This window comes from Chiloscyllium plagiosum, unplaced genomic scaffold (assembly GCF_037043375.1).
Source record: "Chiloscyllium plagiosum isolate Xiang-an unplaced genomic scaffold, Cpla_swu_hap1 HiC_scaffold_17, whole genome shotgun sequence".
NCBI lineage: Eukaryota > Metazoa > Chordata > Chondrichthyes > Orectolobiformes > Hemiscylliidae > Chiloscyllium > Chiloscyllium plagiosum.
In genome coordinates, this window is record NW_028270155.1 from 56,336,848 (window position 1) to 56,357,924 (window position 21,077).

Genomic DNA, 21,077 nt, shown 5'->3' on the forward strand with positions numbered 1-21,077 from the left:
GAAGGTGTGAGAATGGGGATGAGAAATTTATCAGCCATGATTGAATGGCAGAGCAGACTTGATGGGCTGAATGGCCTAACCTCTGCTCCGATACCTTATGGTCTTATTTAAAACTGACATATAAATTTGAAAAAGTCATGTACATAAAAAATTTCAAAATGATGGCAACACCATTAGCAAGCAGAAATATACCAATATAGACACATATTCAAGAAAATCCTCAAAACATTTGTCTTCAAATTCAATCTTTCCCTTAGATTCTTATTTTCAAGTTTATTGACTACAATAATATTGCAACATTGTTAGAAACCTAACTGGGATATGAATTTCTGATAAACTGGTTTTCAACAACCATGTGTAATTTAGAAAATTGAAGAAACAAATTGTAAACTACATTTTGTCACAGTCTGCCTTCTTCAAAGGGTTATTTTCTAAAGTTTTAAAATTATTATTGTTTATTTCTTTTTCACTTTTAATTTGAACAGGTGGCCTCTCGTTAAGTCAGTTGGAAAATAGTCCAATTGAAGCTGATGAAGACTACTTTGAGGGACTGGTATGCGCTAGTAGTCATTTGCTTAATAACATTGTAGGGATACAATGCATACAAATCAACTGCATACTTGTTTAAAGATTGCTGATTTGTATTTTCAGTTGAAACATTTGCCATTGAAAAGATGATTTGTTACAGGAATTCCCGTGCATGCCTAGAGGTCTGGCATTCAAACCAGAACTCCATCAATTAACACATCAATTTGGACCCTATTTACCAATCTTTGAGAAAAAGAACTGGAATGATATCACCCATCTTAACAGACCAAGACACACAAATAGAAAGTGGAACAGAACACCAGTGCTTCACCAGATGATGTTACCTAGCATGGTGATAAAATATCTGAAAACAAACCTGCCACCTCAGCGAGCAAATTTACAACCTGAGCTTGAGAGGAATACTAGTTGGCTATTAGGAGGATAGGTGTTTGGCACCAGGGTGTTGATTAGAGTGCAATGGAAGAGTCAGGTATTAGAAAGGTTGAGGGAGCAGGGAAGAATATTGTAGAAGGAGCTGTAGAAATTAGGCAATGGACTGAAGAGTTCAGAAGATTTGGAAGATGATGATGGAGTGGAGAGACTACAGAAGATCATTGTACAAGCTACAGTGAATGGGCAGAACAAGAGAAGGTTGCAGGCATTGGAGAAATCTGGGGAAGGGGGGAAAAGATTTGGGAGGCAAAGAGGAGATTGTATACAGTAGAGGAAATAATCAGATTATTGAGTGTGAAGTTCAATCAGTGGGGAATTAATGATTGAATGAAATGCTACTGGACTGAATCCAAGATCTCTAGCAAATGCTCTGGTAACATGGATTCAAATGCAGTATGGCAACAGAAAATTTAATTTTGTCAGAAAAACCATTCAGTTCACTAATGTCCTTTTACAGGAGAAAATCAGCAGTCCTTACCTGGTCTAATCTACATGTGACACTAGTTCCTCAGAATTATGTTTGACTCTTAACAGTCCTCTGAAATGGTCCAGCAAACCACTCTGTTCAAGTCAATAAGGGATGAACAATAAATGCTGACTTTGAAAGTGATACCAGCATTCCTAGAAAATAAATTTTAAAATTGCTAGTCCTAGGAATCAATTCTAGTGACGTGGGAAAGGAATTGTACTTGCAGCATGTTTCATAGTGCTTTACAGTCTTTTTTTTTCTGTTTTGTTCATTTATCCATGGGATGTGGGTGTCAATGGCTGGGCCAGCAATTATTGCTCATTCCTAATTACTGTTCAGAAAATTGTGGTGTGCTGCCTTTTTGGATTGCTGCAGCCCATTTGGTATAGGTAGACCTTCAGTACTGATGGGAAGGCTTTACGTTCCAGAGACACGGAGGGGATAACAATTTGTTTCCAAGTCTGCACAGTAAGTGGCTTGGAGGGGAACCTACAGGTGGTAGTATTCAGATGTGTTTGCTGATCTTGCCCTTCTTTGTGGTAGTGGCTGTTGATTTAGAAGGTGCTGATTAAGGAGCCTCAGTAAATTTCTGCATTGTATATTGTAGATGGGTACTATGTTTTAGTGGTGGAGGGAATGGATATGGTGCTCGGTAAGTGGGCTGCTTTGTTCTGAACGATGGCATGCTTACTGAGGCTTGTTTGAGCTGCACTCATCCAGGCATGTTTAGAGTATTCCATCATACTCCTGAATTACGCTTTGTAGATGGTGGATGGGCTCTGAGAGTCAGGAAATGAGTTATTCACTGCAGCATTCTTAGTCTCTGACCAGCCTCCATAGCCATAGTATTAATATGGCTAGTCCAGTTGAGTTTTTGGTCAATCATAATCCCCAGGATATTGATAGTGGGGGAATTCAGTGATAGTAATCCATCAAATGTCATTGGGCAATGGTTAGATTCTCTCTCGCTGAAGATCATTGCCTAGCATTTGTGTGGCATGAATATTACATGCTACGTGTCACCACAAACCTGGATATCATACAGGACTTGCCAAGTTCCACATGGACTGCTTCACTGTTTGTCAAGTCTCGAATATTACATGATATTCAACACCAATAGTTCAATCATCAACGAACATTCCTCCTACTTCCTTTAAAATGGAGGGATGCTGCAGCTGAAGATGATTGGGCCAAGGACACTACCCTGAGGAATGCCTGTACAGATGTACTGGAGCTGAGATGCCTGACTTGCAGCAACCACAACCACAAACATTGTCATTCATACTAATTATGTTTCCAACCAATGGAGTGATTTATTTTTCCCCCAATTACCATTGACGCTGGTTTTGCTACCACCCCTTGATGCCACACACTGTCCAAAGTGGCCTTGATATTCTGGTCAGTCATAGTCATTTCACCTCTGGAATTCAGACCTTTTTTTGTCCATGTTTGAACTAAAGCTCTGAAGAACTCAGGAGCTGAGTAGACGTGGTGGAACCCAAACTGAGTGCCAGTGGGTTGATGATGGCTTCCAACGCTTTCCTGATGAATGTTGAGGTGGTAATTGACCAGGTTGGATTTGTCCTGTTTTTCTTTTGTGTAGAGGACATGCCTGAGCAATTTTCCAAATTGTTGGGTTGATGCCAGTATTGTAGTTGTACTGGCACATCTTCACTAGGGTACAAGAAGATTTGGAGCACCTCTTCAGTACTGTTGCCAGAATGCTGTCAAGGATCATTTCCTTTACAGTATTCAAAGGATGTGGACTTGATGGGCCGAATGGCATGCTTCCACACTAGGGATTCCAATCTATTCTATGGAAAAAGCAGCAAGTGGTTAAGTTTGGAATGCACTAACTGTCAGTGTATATGTTTAATTGGAGCATTCAAAGTTGAATTAAACTATTAACTTCAAAAGGAAGGATGTGCAGGGTTACAGGGAGAAGGTGGGAAAATGACATGACATGAAATGCTCATTTGAATCACCAATGCAGACATCATAGGCCAAATGGCTGCCTTCTGCACTGCAGCAATTCTGTGAAATGTTCTGGATTGAAACTAGTTGTAAGGGATCTTTTATGTGCATCTGAATGGACTGACAGGGATTTGATTTAATGTCTCATCTAAATGTAAAACTTGAATTATAAACAAAATGACTTTTTGTATAGGGTACTGGGGAAGATGTTATTGCATATCTGCGTCATGATGGTCTAATCAAGAATGTGAATTTAGCCAAGGAAAGCATAACCAAAGTTCTTAAAGAAGTCTGGAAAGAAAAGATGGCAGCAGATCTCCAGGTATGTATATTCTTTAGAATCCCAGCAGTGACATTTTCAGAGATGATATTAATTCCTACAAAAGAGGTAATTTGTATTTGTAAGGTTAGCAATGGAATCTTTTTTGGGATAACGTTTTTAAAAAGATTTCAACAATGCAATAAATAAAGAAAACAGTCAAATATTAGCAACTCATCAATTGAGCTGGAGTTTGTATACTCATACATGCTAAAGCCAAAAAATTTGTTAGTTTCACATGTCATACACATTGATACTGGGTTTGAATTTATATTATTTGTGCACTATAAGCATGCTAGTATTCTGCAAAACACCGGTCAGTCTCCGTGTCAGAAAGTAGTGCCCTCTGTCATAAATTATATGTTTCCAACTTTTCTACTGGTGCTAAGCTGAATGTCTCCCAACCATGAACTTACTCTATGATTTATCGTGTATCTTCAAGGATCATCTACCTATTGCACTTAATCACTTTTTAAGTATTCCAATGATTTGGCAAATCTCAGTGGACATGTAACTGCAGATAGGGAGACTGCAGGCTGAATTGTAGTTTCTATTACATGAGCTGATTCCAGTTAAAATATTCATGTTGGTAATGTTTCCCAATGCCCACTGCTGATAGTGAGTGCAGCTACCAACATTCTGATGTAACTGACGTATTCCTGTGAAAATTCTACATTTGGAAATGGCCTGGACTAGGGAGAAAAAGTAAATGATTAGAAATCCCATTTATATTTGCTATTCAATGGCAGTATACATGATGGAAAGTCGGTAGGGACAAAGTAGGATGAGAGAATAGTCAAATGTGATATAAAAACATTGAGCTGATTTTTTAAAAAATGCTAAGTTATAGCTTTTCATGCTAGTATAATATATTAATCAATTTCCTGAAGACTAATAATTATGCAATGGAAAGAAACTTCCATGAACAAAACAAATTATTTTACATCTACTGATAATCAAGATGTAATTATGCCTATTGTAGAGCATCCTATTTCTATAAAGAAATTTATTTCAACAAAATCTAATTATTGTTTTTCCCCCAAAATATAGAGTGGGACAAGGTCCAGCCTTCCTGAGTTTTTCCATAACTTCCTCCAGAAGAAGTATGGAGACTCTGCCTTGCTTTGGGCCTACAACATTTATTATGGCTGCAGGAACCATCAGAAAGATGAATTCATCAGTTTGTTTTTCAGTATTCTCAATGGAATTGTGAGTTTGGCCTTCTCTTATTCAATAAAATTAACAGAATTTTAAATAGTATTTATACAACAGTTAAATGGATTTTTTGTTAACCTCCCATTAATGACTCGATACACTCATTGTTTAACAGGGTTTAATTGTTCATTGCTGCAGTATCTACACAGCATGCCACAGGAGTGGTGGGATATAGTATTGATTTCCCCGAATTCTTGGATTTGTACTCTCAGCTGTACTGCTCTGGAGATGCAGAGATAAAGCTGTGTTTCTTTACAACCAGAGAGAATATTTTAAGGAATTTTGGCAGCACACACCTTTTTCTTTTAATCAGTTTAACATGACATTGGTGTTAGCATAGGAATGCCAATGATGGTTTCAACAGCACAAAAGATTATTGGTTCATTCATTGGATTAGTTAAGTCTGAGATGAGGAGGCATTGTGCATCTTTGGATGGTTGTGAATCTTTAGAAATCTCTATTCCAAAGGGTTTTGGATGCTCAATTTTTCAGTACTTTAAAGGCTGAGATAGAGAGAGGTTGTTGGACTGTAGGGATATTGGGATGGGAAGAAAGTGGAATTGAAATCAAAGAACAGCCATGAGCTTCTGGACTATCAGCATAGTGCCTATTCTTGCATCCATTTCTTTTGCCATTTGAACAAGGAGGGTTATTTCATAGGATCAGAAGCTCAAAGGGGTGACATTCCATTCATTATGCCTGTGCTGGATCTTAAAGTGCTGTTGCGCTTAATCCTATGCTCCTTTGTGTCTATAACCTTAAGTTCCTCAGCCACAAATATCTGCCTAGCTTACCTTTTAAAACTCGTTCCACAATAACGCGGGTTTCTTCAATGTAAGTTGGCTATAACACAATTGACGAATTGTGGACATTGTTTGGATAATGCAAACTTTCTACTGAACGGATGTAGCAATTTTCTATTAGCAATGTTCTACAACGCAATTTTCTATAGCGCATGATTATAGAGGAACACAACTGTCACATTATAGCAGAATGACATGTACTTATCGAATCAGAATCCACTATCTTTTCAAGTAGAGCTTTCATCGTTGAGTGAAAGAAATACTATTCTTTCTCCTGTTTTGGATCTGTTAATGATCTTACATCAGTGGCTTGAATATTGACCCCTTCGCAGTAGGGATGTTTTACTCTATCCTCTTGATCGAAATTTTTCATCATGTTGAAAACCTCCATTATGTTACCTTTTAACTCCATGATTATTTCACGTGGTGGGGGCCACATTTCAATTTTTTCTTCACACGGGTAGCCAGTGAGTATATTTCAGAAAGAAGAGGTTTGGCACGTAGATAAACTTGAATTTTATCAAAATAAACACAAAGCAATAAATTGACCATTGTGGGTAGCACGGTGGCACAGTGGGTGGCACGGTGGCACAGTGATTAGCACTGCTGCCTCACAGCACCAGAGACCCGGGTTCAATTCCCGCCTCAGGCGACTGTCTGCGTGGAGTTTACGCATTCTCCCTGTGTCTGCGATGGTTTCGTCCGGGTGCTCCGGTTTCCTCCCACAGTCCAAAAATGTGCAGGTTAGGTGAATTGGCCATGCTAAATTGCCCGTAGTGTTAGGTGAAGGGGTAAATGTAGGGGAATGGGTCTGGGTGGGTTGCGCTTCGACGGGTCGGTGTGGACTTGTTGGGCCGAAGGGCCTGTTTCCACACTGTAAGTAATCTATTTTGTCCTTTTCAATTAAGAGGCAGAGCTAAAGAAAGAAGAGTTTGATCACCAGGGAATGGGGTGGGCACCAGGGTGAGCCAAAGAGTTGGATTTAGTTAACACTGATCTTGGTTTGTGCCTGGTGGGCACACTTTGAACTTGCCTTAGGAGAATTTACATGGACGTGGGTTTCCTTGCAGGCTGATTTGCCCCAGCCTGGTATGTAGGTAGATTTTTGTATTGGGTAGATTTTGGGAATTAAGAGGGAGGAGGAGGAGGAGCTGTCTAGGAATGTCCAGTTTGCTCCCCCTCATTCACCCACGCATCCTTCTTGTTACAAATATCCACTCTTCCAGTACCCAATCAGTAACTCGCCACACCTCCCTAAGCAGACACTTATTCATTTGCCCGCCCATTCAGCCTGTTAGTCACCCACCCAGTCTCAGTAAGTCACAGTCAATCACCCACCCAGCCTCCAGTCTGACTTACCCATCACCCAAATCCCCATTTTAGTCACTCTCTCATTCAAGCAGCAACCATCCTGGTCACTCACATTCTGCCCCAGTCAGTGTCTCACTTACCAGCTCCTGCAATCACTGACCCACCCAATCTCTAGTCACACTCCCCGACCCAACCAGCCCTGCAATCACTTACTCACACTCATCCATTCAGCCTCCAGTCTCTCATCCACTGTCCCAAACTGTGCAGTCATTCCCACACTCACATCTACCCAGACATCCCACACATTCACTTTTACACACAGAAGCATTCAAGTTCTCCATCCTGCACTCCCAATCTCTCTCTCCTCTCTCTCTCAAACACACACACCTACACACCACTACCCCTACTCAGTCAGCCAACTCCAATCACTCTCTGATTTCACACACCCCATCATTCACGCTATCTCGTCATTCATTATCCCTTGTCATTCACCCACCCACCAAAAGCAGCTCACTGACTCCACTCCCATCCTATGCCTTCAAAACCTGCCCAACTTCCAGATACAGACTTTTGAATTTTGAGGTCAGTAACCCACCCAAAGCCTGTCTACCATCTACAAGGCACAAGTTAGGAGTATAGTTTAATACTGTCCACTTGCTTGATGTATGCGGCGCCAAAACTATTTGGAGCTGAACACCATTCACCACAAAACCACATACTTGACTGTCATCCCATTCACAAACTTAAAAATTAATTCCTTCCATTATTTATGTGCAGCGGCAGCAGTCTGTACTACATTACAGCAATTAATCAAAGCTCCTTTTAATAGCTCCAACCCCTCAATTTCTAGCAGTTAATAAATTCCTGATCATGAGGATGTAGATCCACTTGAGGAAGGCTCTAGCATTGCTGAAACCAAGAGACTATCTTAGGCATATTTTAAATTTATGACAAATACAAGGAAAGGAAATGAAGGGAATATAAAGGACAACAAAAAGTAAAATTAAGGACTAAAAACTTTGCATTTCAAGTTAATAGGTTGATCCCTGTATGGTTTTATTTAATTTTTTATTCTACTAAAAGTTGGCTGATAACATCACAGCAAGGTCAATGAGACACTTGTTTAACAAAACAAATGGTGCATTTGAATGCGAAGGAGAGTGAATTAGAACAGGTAAATTCAACATTATATCAATTACACAAAGAAAGAGGTAAAGAAAGATTGGATTTTCTTTCTTTAAAAAAAAGTTCTCTTTCAAGGTCATTGAACTGATTGCCTTGTTAGGCCATTTCAAAGGGTATCTGGATCAGTGGTGCTGGAAGAGCACAGCAATTCAGGCAGCATCCAATGAGCAGCGAAATCGACGCATCTGCAGTTATTGTTTTTACCTCATTTCAAAGGGTAGTTAAGAGTTAACCACATTATTGGGGGATTGGAGTCGCATGTAGATTGGACCAAGAAAGGATGGCAATTTTTTTTTCCCTAAAGAATATTAGTGAGACCGATGGGTTTTTCATGGATACCATTCTTGATACTGGCCTGGAATTCAGATTTATTAAATTAATTTAAATTTCAACAGCTTTTTGGTAGGATTTGAACACAAGCTCCTGGGCATTATTTAGCGAAGGCCTCTAGATTATGAATCTAGTGACAATGAGGGAATAAGAGCAAAAAAGACAAAAACGAAGAGTTAGAGGTTTTTAAAGCATGTTTTTAAATCTCTGACAATAATTCACAGTCTGACGGAATGAGAGACAAGACTTATTATTGCTCCCTTTCGATGTCAGAGATGCTTATTGTCAGTTATCAACTGCATTAATAGATACTTGTGCTGTACTTATTAAATTTACCATAAAATGTTGAGATTAACATGAAATTAATAAACAAATAGAGCAATCTTGTCAAAATCATAGGGCATTTAAGTGATAAATGCACTTTTATAACATTAGTGGTGAAGTCAGACAGCATCCAATGAAGATTCACAATTTACAGTGCATCTCTTTTTGGCACAAATTGCCAATGGAATTTAACATTAATAAGAATGCAAGGAATGTAATTTTTTTTCAGGTAGAACATTTACTAGTATATTTCCAAATCTAATGAGAAAGCAAAGTAACAAATTCTTGCTCTACTACTCTGCACAGTATTAGGGGACAGGACTTCTGTAATGCTTTTGTAATTCCCTGTCTGGCTATTTCCTCATTACATCTATCATTGCAAGAAAGACCCTCATCAAACAAAGGATGCAAGAAAATTAGTCACTTTGAACTGTTGACCAAGATTTGAGATATAATTTGCTAAGATATTATAGTATTCTGCCTAGTTGGACTTGTGTTTTCCTTTTTTTTGTAGGTAGATGAAAGTGTATATCATGGGCAGATTGAACATATTGCACATGTACTGGAACAACTGAATCATTCTGACACCTCCAGAAAGGGAATTCTTTCTAAACAGGAATTCAGGTCAGCATTCTTGAAACTTGCATTTAAATTGCCCAGGGAAATCAAATGAATGGTGCAATAAGTGGGGCAAAAGAACATGTACACCCCTAACTAGCTGCGTGGTTCCGAGTCTCAAAGATCATCAGCCTGAAACTTAACTGCCCTCTCAAAGTTGATGCACTTAATCCAGTGGAGTACAGACACAAAGCACACTAACACAAAATAACTTCCTTTCGGGGGAAGGGAACCGTACAATCTCCAACAACAGTGGCTGCAAACTGGGAAGAAGGTGGGGATGATGAAAAGGTTTACAACTGGACTTCGAAGATGAGGCATTGCTAGCCAGTGGTGGCTGTCAGCTGACCTTTTCAACTGCAGGCATCTGGTCAGGCAAAGATTAAAAAAGGAAGAATGATTTTTAAAAAAAGACAAATTGAAAAGTGAAAACTAATCCAAATGTATCAATCAGTACAGACAAAATTCTCTTGTCTTGGGTATTCTGATGACTCAATAAGTAAATGCACTTTTTAATATGGTATTTAGCCATAAAAACCTAAAAGGTCAGATTAAGCTTGATGGCTGTTTTTGAAACCACAGGTCAACTGGCCTCATTCTGTGCTCAAGTTTTTATGATGTTATGTGTGATTGTTTTACGATTGAATGTTCTGATGTGTGTCAGCAATAATTATGATGCAAGAATAAAGACATTTTGCAACAATTATACAAGGAGAAATTGAGGACTACAGATGCTGGAGATCAGAGTCAAAACGTGTGGTGCTGGAAAAGCACAGCCGGTCAGGCAGCATCCGAGGAGCAGGAGAGCCGATGTTTCGATCATAAGCCCTTCATCAGGAATGCTGCATCCAGAACACACTGCCTTGCACTTACCTTTAAAATAAGAAAACATAAGGGTCAGGTCTACCATCTTAATATATTTTTAAGGAGTTTGGTTTGGTCCATAACTATAACATTCAAGACTATAGGCTTAGTGTAGATTTAGCATAGTTTGTTTGGTGCAGACATGATGGGCTGAACGGCCTTTTCTGTACTGTATGATTCTACGTTTATTGCTGAATCTCTCACCATTAACATCTAGTGGGTTATCACTGACCATAAATTTAACTGAGCTTGCCATTATAAAGATTGTGGCATATTATTGAGTATTCATCTCCTGACTTCCCAAAATATGCCCATCATCTACAAGTCAGGAATGTGATGGAACACTCTCCACTTATCTGGATGGGCATGATATCAATTTAGCTTGACACCATGTGAAAAATATCAGCTTGCTTAATTGCCATCTTATCCATAATCTTAACCATTCTGTTCATCACCATCAATGTACAAAGGCAGCAACAGTTGGTGCACTGCAGCAAAAGTCTTACTTATAACTTGCAATGTAAATGACTTCGATGTATAGGGACAGCAGATACATAAGATTATCACCACTTGATCCCCTCCAAACCATGCATCATCCTGAAATAGAATTTCTTCACTGTGGCTGTGTTTAAATCTTGGAACACCCTTCCTAACAGCACTGTTGGTGTAGCTACACTAGATGGATTGAAACAGTTTGAGAAGGTAGCTTGTCATCAGCTTCTCAAGGGAATTTAGGAATAGGGTAACAAATGCCAGCTTTGCCAGTCATGCTCACATCTCATGAATAAATTTTGTAAAATTGTGTATTTTAAAGCTCAACTTGATAGATTTTTGTATTCAAACGTATTAAGGAATATGGGATAAGGGAGTTATGTTGCAAATCAGTTTCATTCTCAAAGAATGGTAGTGAGAGTGTGGTGCTGAATGATGAAGGGCTTTTGCCCAAAACATCAATTTTCCTACTTCTCGGATGCTGCCTGAACCGCTGTGTTTTTTCCAGCACCACACTCTCAACTCTAATCTCCAGTATCTGCAGTCCTCACTTTCACCTCAAAGAATGGTAGTCTATGAAGGGATTGGATGGCGTATTCCTAATTATATCACTTGCTGTTTAACCATTGAAAAATTGTTTTTTCAGCTCCACTCCTTATTGTCCCTGCCCCAGAATATTAATATGTAATTTACTGGGCAATGCCAATTCTTGTATAAGTTTAGAAAACGAATGTTCAATTTATTTGACTCCTCTAGTCCTTCTAGGATGTTTGCTATGGTTTCTTGAACATTTTCGGGTGCTAATATGTCAACAGGTTAAATATTAAACCATTATCTTCCAAACAATGTAGTGAACATTGTCAGTAGTTTTGATTCTTCATTTAAGAATTAGTTGGCAAAAGCCACTGCTAGCATCAGGTTTCAAAAAAAATATATTATGCTTTCTTTTGCTAGCTTCATAGAACTGCCATCCATGATGAGTGAGTGAACTTCTAGGAGAAAGTGAGGCCTATAGATGCTGGAGAACAATCAAAACGTGTGGCGCTAGAAAAGCACAGCCGGTCAGACAGTATCCAAGGAGCAGGAGCGTCAACTGTTTGAGCATAAGCTCTTCATCAGGAATGTGGGGGATGGCCCCAAGGGGGCTGAGAGATAAATGGATGGGGCTGGGGGAGGGGAAGGTAGCTAGGAATGTGATAGATAGATGAAGATGGCCACTGATGGTGATAGGTCGGAATGAAGAGGTAGCAAGGAAGATGGACAGGTAGGGATAGTTCAAGATGGTGGTACCGAGTTAGAGGGTTGGATCTGAGATAAGGTGGGGTAAGTGGAGATGAGAAAACTGGTGAAATCGACATTGATTCCATGTGGTTGGAGGGTCCCAAGGTGTAAGATGAGATGTTCTTCCTTCAGTCATCGGGTGGCTAGAATTTGATTGTGGTGGAGGCCCAGGGCTTGCATGTCCTTGGCGGAGTGGTTGACCACAGGGCAGTGGGGTTTTTTAGTGCATGTGTCCCGGAGATATTCTCTGAAATGTTCCACAAGTTGGCTTCCTGTCCCCAATGAAGGGGAGACACTTCTAGAGCAATGGACACAGTAGATGAGGTGTTTGGAGGTGCAGGAAAATCTCTGCCAGATGTGGAAGGATCCTTTGGGCCTTGAATGAATGTGAGGGGGGAGGTGTGGCTGCAGGTTTTATACCTCTTGCAGTGGCAAGGAAAGGACTCAGGTGGGTTGGTGGGGGTGTGTTGACGTAACGAGGGAGTCACGGAGGGAATGTTTTCTGTGGAATGCTGATGCTGAAACAGGTGGGGAGGGAAATATATCTGTTTGGTGGTGGGGTCTGACTGTATGTGGTGAAAATGGCAGTGGATGATGCTAGCCTAGTCACCCAACGACTGGAGGAAGAACACCTCATCTTCTGCCTTGGGACCCTCCAACTACACAGAATCAGTTTCCTGATCTCCCCTGCCCCACATTATCCCAGATCCAACCCTCCTACTCGGCACCATTCTCTTGAACTGTCCTACCTGTCATCTTCCTTCCCACCTATCCATTCCACCCTCCACGCCAACCTATCACCATCATCCCCCTACCTATCACATTCCTAGCTACCTTACCTCTTTTCCCCCCCCCCCCCCCCCCCCCCACACACACACACAAATTCCTGCTGAAGAGTTTATGTTCGAAACATTGACTCTCCTGTTCCTTGGATACTGCCTGACCGGCTGTGCTTTTCCATTTCCGCACCTTTTGACTGAGTGAATTTCTGTCAACTGCTTTTTTTGGTGCTGGCACCATGCCAACACAGCAATTCATTGGTTTTGGTACTGGTGAAGTCACTTTCTGCTGTAGCATTGTCTCCATTTTGTGTTTCACTTTCTTCATAAGTGGATGTGAAGTCTTGGAATGTATAAACATTCAGGATCGGTGTCTGATCTCAATGTAATATGATAAGATGACTTTAGCTTTCTCTAACCAGAATTCTCAATTTTGGGAATTTGGCTGTGAATCCTTATGGTTTCTCCCAGCTATCCAATTCATCAACTTATTCACAAGTCGTAGAGATGGCAAGCTTTCTAGCTTCGTAGTGAGCTCTTGTGATTTTAAAACACATGTAGGGTTTCTATGATTTTCCTTTGCACCGCAATGTCTCAGTTAACTGATCTTGTTCTTCTGGTTAAATGTCTCATGGTTTCTGGAGTCAAATTGTAGATTTGATCCCCTACAGTGTGGAAACAGGCCCTTCGGCCCAACAAGTCTACAACGATCCTCCGAAGAGTAACCCACCCAGTCCCATTTCCCTCTGACTAATGTACCTAACAATATGCACAATTTAGCATGGCCAATTCATCTGGCCTGCACATCTTTGGACTGTGGGAGGAAACCGGAGCACCCGACGGAAACCCACGCAGAGAATGTGCAAACTCCACACAGACAGTTGCCCGAGGCTGGAATCGAACCTGGGACCCTGGTGCTTTGAGGCAGCAGTGCTAACCAGTGAGCCACAGTTGTCTCAAATAGTTTTCTTTTAGCCATTTTTATGTCTGTTAGGAATGATACACCTGCCCCACTGTCAAATATTAGAATAGTTTTGTGCCATTTACTTTAATTTTGATCAGTCCAATAATTTTCCTTGGATTTGTCAACAATTTCTTCTTAAATGTTATTTAATAGTGCTTAGGCCCCACAACCTATTGGGGGTCTTGCTGCTGTTTTTGGATTTGACGATTTTGCTGCAGCAAACAACTTCTTGCAGGCATGCCATTCCATGTTTTTGGCAATTAAGTCTTTTTCCCACCACAGCTTGAAGATTTACATAATGGCTATCTCCACTCTATTTAATTCTGTGGCTTCCAGCCTCAGGTTGGAAACCACAGGGTGTATTTTCACTTTTGTGGTCTACGTGCCTCAACTGTAGAATTTATTCCCCAAGGCCTCCCAGTCACCATGAATAAAATTGTGGTTCTGTATTCTCATTTCTGCCTGCCTTGCCAATTGCATTGCTTTTGCTGGTGTCAACTCTTCCCTTGATTATAAAAAGTCCAGTGAGTTTTCTTCCAAAACTCTGACAACGACATATTGTCTAATTGGATATTCTTTCCAGCTTCCATCTTCACAATTATCAACTAATTAATTTGGGCTGTTAGTGAAGGAATCTATACTCTCTCAAATTTTGATCAGGAGTATGCATTTGTCAAATTTTGCCCTCATAATATAGAGTCATAGAGATGTACTGCACAGAAACAGGCCCTTCACTCCACCTCACCCATGTTGACCAGATAAGGTAAATGAATCTAGTCCCATTTGACAGCATTTGGTCCAAATCCCTCCTATTCATAAACCAATTCAGATGTGTTTTAAATGTTGTAATTATACCAGATGTTGTTGAAAGCTGAAATAAGCATTGAAAGATGAATAAGTGTGTGTCAGTTTCTTTATTTATAGCTCTTATACTTTGCCGTGTTGAAGTGTTGTCTGCAAAGCTACTGATTGCATCAAGGAGAGTACCAGCTGGTTCTGGTTTTTTTATTTGTTTAGATGCTAACCCTGAAGCATTCCTATATCTGGCACCAGTTTTTGCCACTTGTCAGTTTGTTTTGGGCTTTCCAGAATCTTTCAAGCATCATGAAGTGGTAGAGTTTGTTCCATGGCTTATCACTGGAATTGCTTCAATTTTTTTTCAATTTTCAGACATGTGCCCAGGGTTGCTTTTTAATCATTGGGCTTTTTCTTCATCCTGCTGTTTCGATTTAATGTGTTTTGCCTTTGATGCTTTCCTACCTATTCCTCATCACCTATTATCATTGTGACAAGTCTTCGAAAAAATTTTGTTTCTAAGGAATTATAGACAGTGCTGAGCCAAGGCTGTTGAGTAAGATTAGCTTTGTTTGACAATGTGCTAATTATTTACACTCTTAAACTTAACACAAGGCTCTGCATAAACTCTGAGATGAGATAATGCTATAATGTGATCCCTTACATTACTATTGATGTAGGCTATTTACATATTTTTGTTACAAGAGAAAATGAATGGTTTTGATTTCCTTGTCTTCTGTCTGCATACAGAATTTGACATGTTTGCTTCAAACCCTGTTTGTGAAATCCAATTTTTAAAATGATTCTTAAACAGGCTTTGGGCTTAAATCAGAAATATAGTTCATTCATACATTGAAACCTGGCAGATGATTGTTACAATACACATATATACATACAAGGAAAAAAAGGAATGAGCTTACAGTTAAGAATAACTTTATAACCAAATATATGAATTTCAATTCATATCATTATTGGAATCCAGACAGTTAATCACCAGTGAGAGATTTTTCTAATAGGAACTCAGATTCAGGCAAGATTCCACTAGAACCTTTGAGGTTCATTGGAAAGAGATTTAATCCACTTTTCAGTTGAAAACAAGATTTATTCAGAACTAGGTTTCAAGAATGTCTATTTGGTCTTGAGAGAAATTATTAGTCTAGATTGTTTTACCAGATGGTTAGATTCTTAGCAGATCAAGGGAAGAATTCAGAAAGTTATAATTGAAGTATTTCAAAAACTGAGTCACGTTGATCATTATGATGAGCCCATAATTGACTCAATTTCAACTTATCAATTTGTTTCTACCTGACAGCCAAAGATCCATTGTTCACATTTGGAGACGGCAAGGTTTATTAGCCCTTCCATTAGTATAACAAGTTTTTTTTTAATGTCCTGGTCCAAAACCATTCTTTATTGTTCAGTTTTTGTAGTTCTTTGCTGCCACTTACTGCTGGGGAGACACTTGCTTCTGAACTCCCAGCCTCAGACCTGTTGTAGTTATTTTGTTGATAGGGCTGGCCCACTTAAGTTTCTATCCAATAATAAGCTCCAGACTGTTGATAGTGGAGGTGTGATGATAGTAATGTCACTGAATGCCAAGGGGAAATGTTTAAATGTTCTTGTTTTGATCATAATTGCCCAGCCCTTGTGAGAGTTTTGGTAGTGGTGAATACCACTCGAATTGCAACTATGTAGTACAGGTGCACAATCCTTTATCAGAAATCGGAAAGGCTCAGAATTTTTTTTCGTGGAGTATGGAGCGTCATTTTGGTGTGCGAACAGGTGACCCAACTCCACACCCACTCGAACCACATTACTCAGATGTGACATGGCACTGTGGCCTAGCACTGGCAGGTGTTAGTTGTGTCTCAGCGCTTGTACTATTCACATGTGCATCTGCTGTTAGGTAATATTTTTTATTTCACCATGAATACGTCATTTATTCCGAATTCCAAAAAACAACTGGCCTCAAGGATTTTAGATAAAGAATTGTGTACCTGTAGCAGCATGAAACAGCACACCTCAAATGTTCATGCAACAGGTGAAACTAAATCCTGGAGTGAAACCTAAACCCAGAGGTAAATGTACACCTATAACTTTCCACTGTACCTTTTATCTCATAATGTTTGTAGCTTTAAGATTAAAGATTGAAAATTCTTCCTTACAGTCAAACTTTGAAGACAGCCCTCCCTAATAAGAATGAAAAGTACATACAAGAACTAATTGTTGCTGCAACGACCCAACTTGGAGATGAGAAAAAAATTAAATATAATACCTTATTTGAAGAGGTAATGTTTTAAAACGAATTATTGTAACTTGACCAATCTTTTGGACAATGAATATCTTGCACATGTTATGTTCAAGAAAATTAAAAGAGGTAGGCTAGTGTCCTTTAGACAAGGGTTCTCTCAACATCCAGTTTACAGGGAATATCCTTCCTCCCAAACACCTCAAATTTTTAAACTTCTTTGGTGGAATAGGGATTCCTAATCATTTACCAGGGTCCCAATTGTCCCTTATTGTCAAATCTCACATCCTTTGAGCTTTGCCACAAATTATATTCTCGCTGAGTAATGCAGGATAAGTGTTTAACTTTATCAAAATAAAAAGTAGTCTTCTGGAAATATGAGCTATTTTAAGTCCCAATCTGATGCCATTAGTTTTATTCTCAACAATATTTAATCACTGTCCCTAAGAAACTAGGAAGACTGTAAAAAGATGGCTTAGTGACTAATATATTCCAAGCATCTTTCAACAAGTAGTGTCCTTGCAAGCTTTTGTAAATTCCATAATTTCAAATTTATCTAACACTAACTCCCATCACATTTGAGTATGTATTCTTATTTTTTTTTTGGTGCTCTACAGAATGCAGAAGGCGCAGCAGGAGCTTTTATTGCATTGCTGCAAAGTCAATATACAGCAGAGAAAACTATATACCTCGATGAACTAAGAAAAGCGTTGGAAGATAAAGAGTAAGAGACAAAACTATTGTTGATCATCTTCCACCAGATTAAGCAAATCTCTATGATGTAGAACACTAATTGAAGTATTCTGTTCGTATCAGACTTGACTTTCATGCAGTTACAAATCTCAAGTTATTTCTGCTTTAAAGCAATGCCTATTGTACCTGTAGTATTTTAGGAATATTAAGTAATATTCCTTTTCACCTTGGTAACATAAATCACAAGGTTAAATGTGCACAATGGAGCTGCTTTTGTTCTTGGGTTTATGAGCAGCAGATTACTGGGAAACAAACTATAGATCTTCTGGTTCTTGCAGTAACTAGAGGGCTCATTAAAAATAGATTAATTTCAAATTTAATCAGAAGTAAAATCAGAATTTTTGTTAGGTGAAGTTTTTTTGCAATAATTCATATTCCTTTTAGTTATTCAAAGTTTGAGAGAAGATTTGTAGCTCGGGTGCTCGTTGCTGTGATTCTGTTCGCCGAGCTGGAAGTTTTTGTTGCAAACGTTTCGTCCCCTGTCTAGGTGACATGCTCAGTGCTTGGGAGCCTCCTGTGAAGCGCTTCTGTGGTGTTTCCTCCGGCATTTATAGTGGCCTGTCCCTGCCGCTTCCGGTTATATAGGACAAACAAGAAGACAGCTAACGATCCGCATCCACGAACATCAACTAACCACGAAACGACTTGACCAGCTATCCCTAGTAGCCACACACGCAGACGACAAGCAACATGAATTTGACTGGGACAACACTACCATTATAGGGCAAGCGAAACAAAGAACAGCCAGGGAATTCCTAGAAGCATGGCACTCATCCACAAACTCCATCAACAAACACTTAGACCTGGACCCAATATACCGGCCACGACAGCGGACAGCTGAAACTGACAACCGGAAGCGGCAGGGACAGGCCACTATAAATGCCAGAGGAAACACCACAGAAGCGCTTCACAGGAGGCTCCCAAGCACTGAGCATGTCACCTAGACAGGGGACGAAACGTTTGCAACAAAAACTTCCAGCTCGGCGAACAGATCCTTTTAGTTATATTTTAAACTGAGATCATACTGCAAATGAAATACAGTTATGATTAGAACTTTGACACTCTTGTATAGCATTAAAGATGGCTTAGTGGTGACAGTGTAATATTTTTGTGTAAAGGCAAAAAAAAATACCCAACTACTCTCAACCATATTATTAAAGCTAATTTGTGTCCCAGCTGAAAAATGAAGCAGCTCAAAGTAGCTCATTAGTATGATCCTTGTGTTGGTGTGCACAATATAATCACATTATGACCATGGGGGAACAAAATCATCAGCGTTGACTGACTGTTAATCAATGCAGAGAAACCATCCAGCAGTTGAAAAATAACAGTAGGACATGGGTATTTCCTTCGCAATTTGACATCAGACTACTTGCCAATGTAGGTCTGCAATAAATTTTCTCCCGTTCACTGTCAAAACTATTTAGCAAGGATTTGACTGTTGAATCAGCTTATAAAAAGTAAACAGTATATTGCTAATATATCTCAATTTGGAGTGAGAAAAGACTCTTGCATGGCAGTTTCTATAATATAACCTTTTTAAGAATTGTTTTTTTTTTCTTTCTGCTACTCCATGGCAGACAAGTGATGTTTTGTTGAAGCAAAACCTGAGGATTTCCAGGAACAATGTTGTGAAGCTGTGTAACTAATAGATTGAATGTGAGAGAGAATCTATTGACATTGTAACCTGAAAAATATTCTCACTTGTAGTTTTTAAGTACTACTTTTTAAAAAGATAGAAAAAATAAATATCTTTCATAAAGAAGGGGGTAGTTGAGGATAAGGAATCTAGCAGAGTTGTTGTAGGAAGAATGTGTAGGTTTCAAGGGGATGTAATAAAGATTGACAATATAATTTCCAGGCATCAGTTTTGGTGGATAAACTGGGGAATCTACAATGGTTGTTCTTCGAGAAGAGCTTTGATAAAGATTATCAAAATCATGGCGTGTCCAGACAGTATTCACCAGAGAGGGACATGAGGGATGTTGAGGTTAAGGAAAGGTTTGTACTTTTGAGCAGGTCAACAGGTGAGGCCTCCCCGGCTCATTGAGTAAGTGAAAAAAAAAACAATGAGTAGTGGTATTTCACCAGTGGCCAAGGCCTCCTCACAGTGCCATACTAGAGTCAAGCTCAACAAGGTCTTCTTTTCCCGCTGATTCTGCAAAGCCCATTCCCTTGCCTGTGGTTTCACTAGAAAATAGGTTGGGCCAATGGGCATCATGTTCATCCATTCATGTGTGTCACTAATTAGATGATGAAGCATTTGGCTATTTAAATATACTCATGGGAGTGCCTCTTTGGAGTCTTTACATTGCTTGTTGGTGTGTGTTAAACTCTAGCAATACCGCAGCTCGGAGAGTGAGACCATGCCAATGTTATAGAAGGTACAGTGGGGAATATCTTGAGGTCATTCCAGTCTCAACTGTAAGGATCGTGTACTGGGGGGCCCTCTACAAAGTGATCAGGGTGTTACAACAAGTGTGGAGGAGTGTGAAGTGAACTAAAGGACCCTTCAAAACATAGAAAAGGGGGTGTTGCGGGAATTTCTTTCTCGGGAGGTCCATCCTAGAAGCTAGATAGCTTTTACGATTTATACCTAAATTTTATAATTTATATTGTTTTTGGGATTTTGTACATTTTTCTTCACACCTGTCTTTGGTGTTCTAGACCCTGGCATCTGGATTAGGCTGGTCATCACTAGCCATTAGGCTAGGCAGCATAGTTTCAGCTTCGGATTACCTGTCGCTAAATATTTGAAGGAGTTCAAGCATCAGGCATATCGATAATCTTGAGATTTGTGGTGAGAAGGACTTGTACAGTTTAAGGAAGTCCATTAATGTGTTGTTAGGCTCTAACCACTTTCATCTTGCTCCCACAACAAATCTGAAAAATTATAATTCAAGGTCTCCCATCAATTTTTAAATTTCTTGTTCCAAGTGTTGGTATTTGACATTTTTCTATCCATGCTTTCTCTAGTGTCTTACTGTCATTCTCATATCAGATGGTCACATCAACTACCACTACTTTAGCATCCCTACTGAAAATTACGTCCGGCTTCCAGAGAACATCAGCTGGGTCCTTGTACGAAGTCCATCCATATTTGGCGACATACAGGTGTTGCTGGTCTCAGATGTTGTGTAGTTTGATTCTCACATTCTTCACAAATGGGCACCAGCCTAAAATATGTGCAAGGATTTCATTAGGAGCTCACATCTTCTACAAATGTTGAGCTTGTTTGTTCTGTCTTTAGTCAAGATTGACCTGGTTAGGTATAAGTTGCATCACAACAGCAGGATATTGATTATTCACGATGAGTTGATCTGGTAGGTTGACCTGATCCATGTACTTGATATCTTGTCCCCCTTAAAAGAT

General features: G+C 39.6%; 1 protein-coding gene across 3 annotated transcripts in view; it reads left to right on the top strand.

Annotated features, from left to right (window-relative positions):
* The window catches only part of tsnaxip1 (translin-associated factor X interacting protein 1), a 59,154-nt gene that overhangs the window by 32,608 nt on the left and 5,469 nt on the right, over window positions 1-21,077 (top strand). For 2 of the 3 annotated variants that reach the window (XM_043707077.2, XM_043707076.2), the window contains exons 10-15: window positions 486-553; window positions 3,618-3,746; window positions 4,794-4,952; window positions 9,426-9,535; window positions 16,872-16,992; window positions 17,570-17,676. In XM_043707077.2, coding sequence (XP_043563012.2) covers window positions 486-553; window positions 3,618-3,746; window positions 4,794-4,952; window positions 9,426-9,535; window positions 16,872-16,992; window positions 17,570-17,676 — 694 coding nt within the window. The remainder of the gene's footprint in view (window positions 1-485; window positions 554-3,617; window positions 3,747-4,793; window positions 4,953-9,425; window positions 9,536-16,871; window positions 16,993-17,569; window positions 17,677-21,077) is intronic. The other variant, XM_087995941.1, reaches the window with a different exon arrangement.